Genomic DNA, 12,534 nt, shown 5'->3' on the forward strand with positions numbered 1-12,534 from the left:
GCCCTGCTCTTCTGCAGTGAGAGTCCTTCATTGCCTTTGAGTGGTCTGTTCTGCTAACCAGAGCCCCAGAGGCTTGTAGGCTCAGGAAGAAGCTCTGCCTGCCTGACAAGATAGGGAATTGATGGTAAATGTGCAGGCTCAACATCAGAAGAACAGAGTCATTGCTGGGAACTGGCAGCGGATACATGGCTGATCTATCTTCAGACATACAAAACCAGCAAGTGTACATGAGACTCGAGCCCTACGAAATCTTCTGAAAGTATAAACAGAAAACAGGAATTGATAACTCTATTAAGTGGCAGCCTTTACCATAAAGTATGTTGAACTTAAAGCTTTTCCTTGGAAAATGCTCCAATTAAATGAATTTCCTCATTAAGTACACCCTGATTAAGGAATAGGCTGCATTTGAGCCTGCCATCCTGTGGTTTCAGTGGCTTACCCTCTTCTCCCCAGGCTCCTCACTCCTGTCTGAGAATGGCCTTTTGGCCATCCATGTGACTTCTCTTGAAATAGACCATACGGCTGCAAGTGGGTCGGTATTGGGCCAGTCATAGCCTGGTGTGACATATGACCAGGAAAGAAACCCCATTTGATGTGGAACACAGTTTAACTGTGGTCTATTTTAGGAGCTTGGAAACATTTGTTCCACAGAAATATATCCCTGTTCCAGTTACAATGAATCCTCAGCTAGAGTGATGCTGGGACACTTGAACAGTCAGTAAAAACAGTCTTGCTGGCTTTTATTTAATATGATATTGTGGACTGTGCATGACTGTGGGTGTTTTGGTTTGTGGCTAACTGCAGTGCCTGCTATATGTAACAGCTACTCTTTTTGTTTTCCCTACAGCAGATCTACAGAATTGGGCTAGCGAAGTGTGCAGCCAAATAAAAGGCACAAAGGTAAAGTCAAAGCCACTAGCATTTTCTCTTTGGTTTATGTTTTCCTTGCAGCATTCCTTAAACCCCTCCTGAAACAGACTCCACGTTAACATTTGGCTAAAAATCAAGTTTTTGGGTTCCTCCTTTGGTTTTTTCAATCTGGTTTTCTGTAAACGTGAGGCATATGAAATCACCATTCTCAACGAGCTTCTGAACCTGCTCTCCTATTTCAGACAGTTTGAACAGTTGGAAAAGTCTCTGTGATGGTTAAATATTTAGGAGGAGAAAGTTAAGCCCACCGGTTGCTGAACACCTGATTTTCTACCTAGCAGAAAGCCTTTCTAAATCCTAAGAGCAGGAAAAGCTTCAGCTCAGTTTGCACATTTTTATATACCAAAGTGCTCACAGGAGAGAAACCTGGACTTGCAGCAATGGCAAGAATGCCAGACATGAAAGGCAGTAAGCACAAGAGCCATCAGTTAAAGAAACTGGCTGGGAGACACCTGCATTCTAGTGCTTGCAGAAATCCTTCTTATCTATTCAGATGTGAAAAAAGTATGAGGTTTTTCTCTGGAAGAAAAACAGATCCCATGCTTGAAACACCCAGATGGGGACACAGATTCAAATGCATGTGCACTGCCTGCTTCACACCATGGACGTGGACTGAGGTGTTCAGGTGCATGCTCTCACCACCCCGTCTGGAGCTCTGTCTAGTTTAGCTGTTGAAAGACTCAAATTCCATTACTAAAAGAACCCCATACCAAATAAACCCACCTTTCTGATCAGGAAGTTCCTCTTTTGTCCCATAATTTTTTGTGCAACCTGCCTTGGCAGCTTCTCAGATCCTCTGAGACAAAGGAGTGAATCAACAGCAATTAGTAGCTGGCAGCATTTACACTTTCCTTTTTATCCTGGAAGATCTGAACAAACATTGCAGATGAAAGGTTATCAGTTTCCAAGTAACAGTTTTTACAGCACAACTTCCATGAACTGAAGGGAATCCTTAAAGTATTTCCCAACCTTTTTTGGGGAGGCTGCAACCAAAAATACAGCTGTACTTTGACAAGTAGTGGCAACATGAATGGCATTGTGGGGCTTTGCATTTGTTGTCCTAACATTTTCTAGGTTCAAGGAACATTACCCATGTGACTTCTTTTTTTCTAGCTTGTCTTGGTCCCTCTGAATCAACTCAGTTTCTTTCTTCCATCATTACTGATAATAAAGATTTTACTCCCAGTAAGGCCCTCACAGTTCAACAGCCTTTCAAACACAGAGGGAGTTTCGAAACCCTTATAAGCTGTTAGGTAATTCCTATTGATGGTCTGTAAGGAACAACAGAATGCAGTGACTCTTCTAGATTTATTAACTCCTAAGTGCCTTCTTAAGAACTAGGAATAATCATCTCCCAAAATTAAATGCTATTGCCCCTGAGGCCTCCAGATATTTTTCTGAACACCCACTGAGCCCAGCCCCACTGCTCACAGTTTCACAGCAGAATGGAATTACCCCTGAAGAGTCAAATATAGCGGTGTTCCTAAACCTCAGCAGCTCCACACCGAGAAGGAACTGAGATTTGCCTTTTCCTCTGTCTAGAAAGATAACCTTCTGCTGGTCTGTTTTGTAAATAAGTTTTTCTTTTGAATTTCTTTCAGGAGACCCCCAGAGATACCTCTGTTACCATGAACATCGTGAATGTTGTTGTCCCCCAGACCTCTGAAGGCATGCGCCTCCTGGATCCTGCTGGCTCTCCTGCCCCTGGAAACTCATGCTGCATCAGCGGACATTCTCCTTGCAGGAATGGGAGGCCCAGCATGGCACCGTGCGAGGTGGGAGGGAGCCTACAAGGGTTTTCTGTGGTAACTGAGACTGATGATGACCATTTCCCACCAGTTCCCACAGAAGATGAATACACGGATAAGGATCTCAGTACCGCTGATTATTTGTCCTTACCGAGCAGGACTGCCAGTAAAACCGTGTCGTCATTTTCTGAACCGATGGAGGCAGGGGAGAATGACAGTTTAAATCAGTACTTTTCAGGGATTGGGAGCACAGAGGACATATCAGTCTCTCAAGGCTTTCACCCTTTCACGGATGGGGCACACACTGACACGGACAAACTTCTTCAGAAATCTTGCCAACATGCCCACAGTTGCCCAAAGGAAATTGGCAACAAAGACACAGATCATTGTGTAACAAACTCTGACTCAGAGAAGATCTGCGTGAGGTGTGGCATTTTGTACAGGGAATCTCCCAGGAAGTGGAGCAAATCCTGTTTTGCTGCAGCTGACAGTGACTCCACCTCCCCAGAAACTGGATCCTATGCACAGTGCACCTGTGGCTTGAATTTTCTCTCTGCTGGTCAGAGCACACTAGCAAGTGACCATGGTATGGAAGATGCATCTTCAGATAGTACCAACATGAAGTACCAGAACACAAGCAGAAGCACTTCAGGGACAAACAAAAGCACTTCAGGGACAAACAGCAGCACTTCAGACCTCCCTCCAGCATCTGGTAAGCCCACTAGGCTTGACCCGTACACAGTCATATAGGATTATTCTCTCTGCTAGCTCAGTATTATTCGGAGGTCTGATTTAGGAAAAGGGGGGGGGGGGGAGAAGAATGAAATTATGACTTTTCACTTAATTGCCCTGAAGCTAAACGGAAAAAAAAAAAAACAACAAACTGAATCCTGAAATAGTAAAGCCATTTGGTTTGTAATGATTTCTGCGACAAGTATGAGCACTGTGAGGGACCATTGTCCTGCCCTGATCTAACCAGCAATGCCGAGCCCATCTTCTGGTTGTCACTGCAGAGGCCAGGCAACTCTGTTACTGAACTGTTTTAGTGATAGCAGATGTGTGTATTGGAGAAAACTGAGAAGGAGGAGAGTATAGGATCCTAGAGACTGAGTTAAGAAAGGATGCATAGCACTCAGAAGGGCAATTTTCCATTCAACAGTCTGCACTCACATTTTTGCCATTAGGTTTAAGTCCAGTTACATTTATGTGGTGGTCAGTGAAATTCCAGGCTTGAGCTGTTAATGTGGTGGCCATGACTGAGTCTGAAAGATTCTGCTCGGTTTTGTGCTTCTAGCTCTCTGTTTTAATTTGCGATGATATAAGCATTCACCTAAAAATAATTTCATGCAGACATTGTTTCTCTATGCTCTGTCTCCTAAACAGTACTGGAACACTGTTGCCAATTTACTAATTGTGTAACTGTATCAAAATTGTCAAATGAAAGCAGGTGAAATATCACTGAAGCAAAACTGGTGGAAGGGAAGTTATGAGCCTTTTCTGGATGAAACCTTCCTCTCTTTTTGCTATAAAAGTCTGCAATCTGCCTGTCATGTGTTACCAGTCACTTTAGATTATAATCTCTTAAGGTCCAATGCTTTATTTTTATTTATGTCAACACATTGCCAAGCATAATGAGACCTTGGTTTTGACTGGGCCGTCTAAGGATTACTGTAATACACATAACAGTTGTAAGCAGTTGCTCTTCTTTAAAACCATGTTATGCTTTAAAGTTTCTTACGGAGACATTCTTGTCAGTCTGCCAAAGCCCACAAGCAGCACTTTGGAAGGCCCTTCTCTCAATGCACATGCCATGTGGGAATCTGAAAATGTGTGTCTCAATCTTTCTGAGAGCAGATACTCCTTATGCCGTTTCAGTTTCCTGAAATCCTGACACAGTTTCACTGCCTGGTCCATACAAAATTCAGCACTGGTAAAGAGAACACAAAATTATCTTTTGTTGTTGTTGTTGGAAGGTGACTCTGAGGTACAACTGAAAGTGACATCATATTTGGCACTGCAGAAGTATTGCTTTTCTTTCTAAATCTGACAGGAAGAGGAAGAGAAAATATTAAGGAACAGTAGGGCAAACAAGAGAGTTTGGATTTAAGTGACATGCTAGAAAGTGCCATCTTGGATCTGCAGCATAATAATTTCTATGGGATTTTTATTGTGCCTGTGCCTTCAGGTATGTAGATGCTACAGTGCCATCTGGTGAAACAAGCACAGATGCTGTCTTCCTAATGTGCCATTTTTTAGGCATGAATGCTGGAAGGTACTGACTGAGCTGTGGGCAGCATGGGAGTGTGGGTTAGTTAATCTGCAGGTCAGGTGGCTTGCTGGCAAAGGGTTTCTTCTGTCCGCAGAACGGCCATGCCCTGCTGGCAATGCCTGGTTGCACAAGGAGTGGGACAGGGCTTAGCTATAGTTTCCACACTGAAGCACCCTGGCCACGCTGGGGCTGCACGTGGAGCTGCAGCGGCATCAGTCATTTTGCTGGGCCTTCTGCAGTGACCAGATGGAATAAACATGCATGCAAAATAACTTTCTGTAAAGCTTCTTAAAGCAACTGAAGCCACCAGGCTTCGCACAGTCATGCTAAGACAGAACAGTTCAAAAGAGGACGGCTTAAAAAATGGGAAGAAAAAGGCTATGGGTAATTCCATGAAGTTTTGGTTTTAGTTTCATAACACTCAAAATGACAATAGAAATTGCAAACTCTGTTCCTTCTGTGAAATAATCCTAGAAGACCAAAGTAAACCTCTAGACAGGTACCACTTAGAGGGATCACTGCCAGTGACGGAGTGAGCCTTTAAGTGCGCTTTCAAAACCCCCAAGCCTGAAGGCAGTCTGAACATGAAGCATCAGTTCATGACCACCCCAAATCATGTGTAGGGCTACAATATAAAGCATGGGTGCAGGAAGACTTAGGTGACTTGCAACTTGGAATGGTTTTCTCCGAATGCCTTTCTCTTCCAGATTCCAAACCAGCCCAGTTTGGCAGCAACAGTTCTTACCACCCAGAGGCCATCAGATGGCTTAGAGAAAATTAATCACCTGCATTGTTCCAGTTCATAGTGAATAATTAGTGCAAAAATTAACCTGTTATTGTAATTACTATCGTCAGGTAGTATGAAGAGATCAAAAGGCTGAAACCTTGCAGAGAACGATGCCTTCACTTATCCCCTGAACGCGTCCATTATACTTTTCAGGTTGGAAGCACATGTCTTAGTACAGTCCAGGAAGCTCTTGTGTCCATTTTCCGTGGTTTTGGGCCTCAAATACCCTTTTGTTCCATCACAGTGCCTTCAGAAAGCAATGAAGATTTGGCAGCCACATTCAGCTAGACATTATAAATGTGTTAATCTGCCCCTCATCCCCACTGTCACATATATTTCTAAATTCTTGACCTCGTACTGAGCACTGGTAAAACATCTCTGCAGTACCTTTCGCAAGTGATAGGACACCTGAATGAAGGCAAACAGTTGTTTCTGTATTCCCATTATGCCTAATAGTTTTGTTGATGGCAAACAGCTGAAACAAATCGAACACAGGGGATGCAACTGGCAGGGAAAAAACTCCTGCAGAGAAAACTCCTATTGACACCTCATGTTAATCAACAACACTTGGAAAGAAAGCAAAGAGCTAGCAATGCAGTGGTTTAGCAGAAATAAATAGGATTGCTTGAGGGGGGCTATTTAGAGGGACATTTGAGTGATATTCAGACTCGGCTATGAGCACATATGGGTCTGAACTCAACACAGCTGGAGCCCAGTGTCCTATGCTGATGTGCAAACATCACCTGTGACTGCTAGGAAAACAGGATTTCTCTGCGCTAGGCCATGCTTAGCTGCAGTGAAAGAGTGTCTCAAGTGTTGAGGATCATAATGAGGAAAGGCACAAAACATCTAAGAGCTGTCAGATCAGCCCGCAAGAAATGATTAAGTGAAGCACAGCAGGAAGAACATTCCTTAGGAAGAGTGTTCATAGGCTAGGAAGATTTTTCTCTTTTTAACTTGGTTGCTTCGGTTTGATTTTGAAACTTGAACAAGTTTGTTAGTTTGTGGTTGAAAGTTTGCTCTGAGTTATTTTCTTTCTGCTCTGAGGGTAGTCTATTAATTCCCAAGCCTGGTCGTACTGTCACTTGTGTCAGCAACTTAGTCCCTGAATGGTAGAAAGATTGAATTTATACTGACAAATCCCTAACCACGGGCAGATAGACTGAAAAAGTAACTATGTTATGTTGCTATAATATAGACTGCCTCTTCGCTGGAGTCAGCATATATCCAAGAAAATCCATGAGAGCACTAGATGAGTACCAGAGTGTACCTACAGGGAGGATCAGGACAATATCAGATAACTGCCTCTGTCATTAGGACACTGTGTGACTGTATGGTCTGACGTTAAGTCTTTCAGTATGTATTCAAGAAGCTTGCTACCTAGCTCATACGGTGCGATTGATTGTTTACCAAAGGGGAAAAGAACCCCAATGTATTGCTTGGGACTCTAAAAAAATTATCTCATAATTAGAAATAATGACCATTTCCTCACAAATCATGGGCAGAGGCACTTTGGATGCAGCTTGTGCATCGGGCAGCACGGAGGGCATGAGATTGATGCTCTCACTTTTGCTTCCAAGAGCACAGCTGAGAGAGAAAATGTTTCCAGGCCTTCCAGTCAGGATCCCTGTGGGTGACTGACTTCATCCTAAGGAGGCAAAAATGGAAATAATGAGAAGGTACAGTGGAAGGCATAGATTAAAAGAGCATCCTTGTGTCACGGGGAAAAAACAGTGGAACAAGAGTAAAGCCACCACTGCGGATTAAATTCACAGTGCTGAGTGTCCATCTTGTGAGGGGAAAACACTAATCACATATGTCTTCTTCTCTCCCCCTCCTTCCCCAGGAAATGTGACTGGAAACAGTAACTCCACCTTTATCTCAAGCGGACAAGTAATGAATTTCAAGGGCGACATCATTGTAGTCTACCTTAGCCAGAACTCCCAGGAGGGCGCAGCGGCCTCGGGGCCCAGCGAGGAGAACGTGGGCAGCCCGGTGCAGGAGGAAAACCTCAGCCGCTGCGAGACGTTTGCCGGCAATGCCCAGCACTACAAGGAGAAGTGTGCGGAGCTGCAGCAGGGCTCCTGCCTGGCGGCGGGGAGCGGGGGGCCACGGTGGCCTGCCGGATCCCTGCCCCAGCACAGCCCATCCTGCCGCAGCCAGGCCTTGCGGCCGGTGCAGGAGGAGGGGAAGCTGGGACACTTCTCGGAGAAGGTGTTGAACTGAGGCCAACCGGCAAGGGGTGGTGGGGCTGCCGTGGGGCTGCCGAAATCCCGGGTGTTGCGACAGGTATGGAGACTGTTGCTGCCCGTGGGGTATCCCAGGAAGTCTTACAGCTGGAAAGGACGCTTGTGGCACAAGTGCCAGCGGTGGTGCTCTTGCTGAGGAGGTTACTGGTAGGGAAAGGCACACACGTGAAGCAGGCACGCTGCCCTCGTTGCAGAAGCAGCAGCAGGGCTTTCTCCTCTCCCTCACAAGGTGGTTGGCTCCGACTGGACCCCACTCCCTGGCACCTCTCCACAGCAAGCAGCAAAGGAGGGTTGATCCTTGTAGCCCAGGGCGTGGTGAGGAGGAAAACGTTGCTGGCCGGGCATGTGGGGCACTCCCAGAAAGAGGATAACATGGTGGAGGATGCACTGAAAGGGGCCCTGAGCTCTGCCGTGGGTGTTTCTTTTTGTAACTAAGCTGCGCCCATTCTGCTGGGTCCTGGGCCTCCTCCATGCCTCTGTGGTGGAAGGAAGTGGCAGCCACCTCTGCTGCTCAGCGTAGTGACACTGGCAACCTTTGCCTCCCTGCAGAGATCAGGCAGGCGCTGTCATCCTTTCCCATCTGTCCCCAAGGAAGCAGATGTTCCAGTCTCCAAACAGGGCCAGAGCCAAGATCCTGGCCTGCCTCTTATTACCGTGTGGGTAAGCATAGGTGTAATGCTGCCCCACGAGCACTGTGACAGGCAAAACAGCTGGTATGCCTTAGAAGCATATTAGATAAATCCTGAGCAAAGATCATTTATAGTTTTGGAGCCTGATTCACCTCTGCCATATTGCACCTCGCCAGAGGAATCTACACCCCTGAAGATGAGAGTGACAAGTGCCTGGCATGCTGCTGCATGAATAATGTCACTGAAGTTTAAGACACAATGCTGCTAGCAGGTGGAGGAAGGGTCTGTGATAACCAGCTGTGGTCATTTCCTGAGTGACAGGAGAGGGAGGGATTACCTAGCAATGGAGAGTTTGATCAGGGTCAAACACACATGCCTTCATCTGCCCAAATACTTCTGTCATTCCCTCTGACATTTTCATTAGCAAACAGCTCTACTTAGGTAGCATGAAGCTATTTCCAGAGCTCAGCCTGCCTGAGCTGAAATCAAACTGTAGCCACCGTCACGATGAGAGCCGATAAGCAATGGGACCAAAGGTTCAGATTTAAAGAATAATAGTAGTTGTAGTTAGAAGGGAGTCTTAGCTACTGGATTGGCTTTGGTTCAGGTCCTGTATCCTGCAGCCTCCTCCAGCAGCCACTGTGGAAAGAAAGGTGAAGGGAACAGAGTCTCAAGGAACTCACAAGAGGAAAAGATAATATTTTTAATGATTTCCTGACAAGGGGTAATTCTCTGACATTCTCCTGTGCAAGTGAGCACTGCAGGAGGCTATCTTCAGTCTGAGCCTTCAGGAGGGTCAGTGCTGTGTTTCTTGCCAGACAGTAAAGGGATCTCTTACCTAGTGTGATGGAAGAGGTCTCTGGTAGGGAGGGCTCCTCCCTGAGGAAGTTTTAAAGCTGAGGGGTTCACTGTGTAGCTGCTCTGTTTGCAGTAGTATTTCTCTGCAGGTGAAGAGCACCTATAAAGCTGACAAGGTGACCACTGTGTCATGATAATGGATGTGTCACCCATAATACAAAAGGATGGGCTTAGCCAACTTCACCTCTCAGGAGAACAGTTCTGCATTATTTATATATCTGGGATATAAAGTTCAGTACAAAATTTCAAGTCTCTCTTGGGTGGCTGTCAAAAAGGGCACTGAACAACCAGTCTCACCTCTGCATGGCCCTCCTAGCCTAGACTCAGCCAGGCAGGTAGGTTGTCCCATTCAGTGATGGCTAGGTCTGCCTCTTTGAAGGTGTGTAACTGAGGCTCTTTTATCTGTGGTATTCTTTTGTCCTTCTTGCTGGATCCTTTACAACCTACTTCTAGCCTCTGCTGGCCTAATTCACTATACCCTAGGCACTGGTGGAGTAGGGACAAAGACACAGAGCCATCAACACCTTGATGCAAGGTGGTGCAGATACTTCCCCACTTCATATTTTCAGTCATGTTTTCCTGGAAAGCATTAATCCAGGATATCAGCACCACTTACAGGGCAGAATTCTTGTGCTTGGCTCTGGCTAAACTACCTGGCCGCAAGTCCATCTTCTACTCCTTCTCCCTCTGCAGCTTTTTTCTTCCATTAGTTTGTATCTGCCACCAGAAAGCAGGCTCAAAATCCTGATTTCAGAGAAGACAATGGCAAGTTTACTAGGTGTCCTCAGTCCTCTGAATTTCAGGATCCTCCTGAGCAAGGACTGAAACTAAGATCATCAAGCGTGAAGAAATGGATCATAACAAACTTGGCATTTTGTCCACTTCCTTATGGGAAACGTGATGTTCCAACAGATCCATATTTCCTATAAAGTCTACCCAAAAGTGAAGAAACCATATCACACTCATCATTGTGCTGCATGTTCCCTGGGTCTCTGTCTGGCTGCTTAGACAAGGATCCAAAGGGACTTTTTATCCTCATGATTTCATTTGCCATCAGTTTGGAGCTGGGGCTGGTTTTTAACATCTGTTTGTACAATGGGGCCCTATGCATTGGGCACTAATTTGGAGGCTTCTGGCTGCTATTGTAATACACATAATTAATGATAATAAAAATCTTAAAGATCTACTTGAGAAAAAGTGAAGATTTTCTTTAAAGTAATGGACAAAAGCAAATACATTTTTATATGCCTATTTTGACCAAAAAAAAAGAAGAATTTAATGTGAACATAAAAACTTTCCCAGTCAAGTCTTTTTAGTATCTTTTGCATGTAGAATTGTTTTAACAGAACAGAAACCCATGCTCATACACAGAACCAAACAGGAACTCTCATAGATCTGGTGTAGTAATGCCTTACTGCTGAGAACTGGTCACCTATTCCAGCTCATTCCTGAAGTGTCCTCCTGCACAGCATGCATTTTTACAAGTCTTTCAGTCTGAGAAGCCACAACATGCATTATTAATGATGAATATACTAGGTGCTCTTGAAACTCAGCTACTTCAGGCCTGGCAGGGCAGCAGTACTTCTGCATATAACCATGGAAAAATGAGGAGCAATCTATTGCTCAAGGGCACCGGAACAGCCATTCTTATCCACATGGAAAACAAGATGGCAAAGATCAGTATAAGCAGTAACTGCTGTTAATCTGTGTACTCTGCTACATGTTCACATAGAGATTGGAAATCACTTTAAGAGGCTTACAGCATATCTGGGAGTAGTATCACTAAAATGTCATATAATTTTTACTTGTTCATTCAAGTTCCCTTCATTTTATCATACTGATGGTGTCTGAGCAATTACACTCCTGTGCCTATTAGAAAACAGAACTCTGCTGAAGCATGTCTGTGCTAATCAGGTATTTAATAAAGCTGTAGTTTTATCAGATACCTCTATTCAACTTAGGCAGCAGTGCACCCTCACTAGCACCCTTAAAAACCATCTGCAGCAACTGGAGAATTCACTTCTGCCAGTGCATGATACTAGACATGGTAAAATGGCTGCAAACTCTTCATGTGAAAAAGTTATTTCTGGAATATGTAGCATATATTATTAATAGATACTTAATAATAGTCACTGAAAATTTGCAGTGTACTTGATCAAGTTGCCTGAGGTTTCTTGCAAGGAATCATTGACTGGTTTGGGTTGGAAGGGACCTTCAAGACAATCTAGTTCCAAGCCACCTGCCATGGGCAGGGACACCTCCCACTATACCAGGTTGCTCAAAGCCCTGTCCAACCTGGCCTTGAACACTGCCAGGGATGAGGCAGCCACAGCTTCTCTGGGCAACCTGTGCCAGTGCCTCACCACCCTCATAGTGAAGAATCTCTTCCTTATACCTCATCTAAATCTACCTTTTGTCAGTTTAAAGCTATTCCCCCCTTATCTTACCTTATCCCTACACACCGTTGTAAAAATTCCCTCTCCAGATTTCTTTAGGTACTGGAAGGCTTCTATAAGGTCTCACAGAGCCTTCTGTTCTCCAGGGTGAACAACCCCAACTCTCTCAGCCTATCTTCACAGGAGAGGTGCTCCAGCCCTCTGATCATCTTCATGGCCTCCTCTGGACTTGCTCCAACAGTTCCACGTCCTTCTTGTGTTGGGGACCCCAGAGCTGGACACAGTACTCCAGGTGGGGTCTCACCAGAGCAGAGGGTCAGGATCACCTCCCTTGACCTGTTGACTAGCTTATGTTAAGTTTCTCCTCAACCAACACCATCAAGTCTTTCTCCTCAGGATGGCTCTCAATCCATTTTCCACCCAGTCTGGCTTTTTGCTTGGGGTTGCCCCAACTCAAATGGAGGCCCTTGCACTTGGCCTCATTGAACTTTGTGATGCTGAACCACTCCAAACTTTATAAGCTAGTTTTCCAAACCTCCTTCCAAATGGCTGTTGCTGTTTTCAGTCTACCAGGAGTAATTTGATGTTGACCTGAAAGGCACATGGTAGGGAAACCTGCCCACAGCGCTGCTTTACAGCACACTTGCTGGGACATGCTGGCACCAGAA

General features: G+C 45.1%; 1 protein-coding gene and 1 long non-coding RNA gene across 3 annotated transcripts in view; one reads left to right on the top strand and one right to left on the bottom strand.

The window, feature by feature from the left end:
* Positions 1 to 10,656, top strand: part of TNFRSF11A (TNF receptor superfamily member 11a) — a 29,311-nt gene extending 18,655 nt beyond the window's left edge. For both annotated transcript variants that reach the window (XM_062617725.1, XM_062617724.1), the window contains 3 exons: positions 848 to 900; positions 2,532 to 3,390; positions 7,581 to 10,656. In XM_062617725.1, coding sequence (XP_062473709.1) covers positions 848 to 900; positions 2,532 to 3,390; positions 7,581 to 7,960 — 1,292 coding nt within the window. In that variant the 3' untranslated portion in view covers positions 7,961 to 10,656. The remainder of the gene's footprint in view (positions 1 to 847; positions 901 to 2,531; positions 3,391 to 7,580) is intronic.
* LOC134163141 (uncharacterized) lies at positions 123 to 7,784 on the bottom strand. Its single transcript, XR_009964590.1, has 3 exons — positions 7,664 to 7,784; positions 1,654 to 1,799; positions 123 to 253 (listed from the first exon to the last, which is right to left on the bottom strand). It is a non-coding gene; the product is annotated as an uncharacterized LOC134163141 (long non-coding RNA).
* Positions 10,657 to 12,534: the final 1,878 nt, after the last annotated feature.

This window comes from Pezoporus occidentalis, unplaced genomic scaffold (assembly GCF_034315485.1).
Source record: "Pezoporus occidentalis ecotype Australia unplaced genomic scaffold, CSIRO_AGI_Poc_V1 ctg2, whole genome shotgun sequence".
Taxonomy (NCBI): domain Eukaryota; kingdom Metazoa; phylum Chordata; class Aves; order Psittaciformes; family Psittacidae; genus Pezoporus; species Pezoporus occidentalis.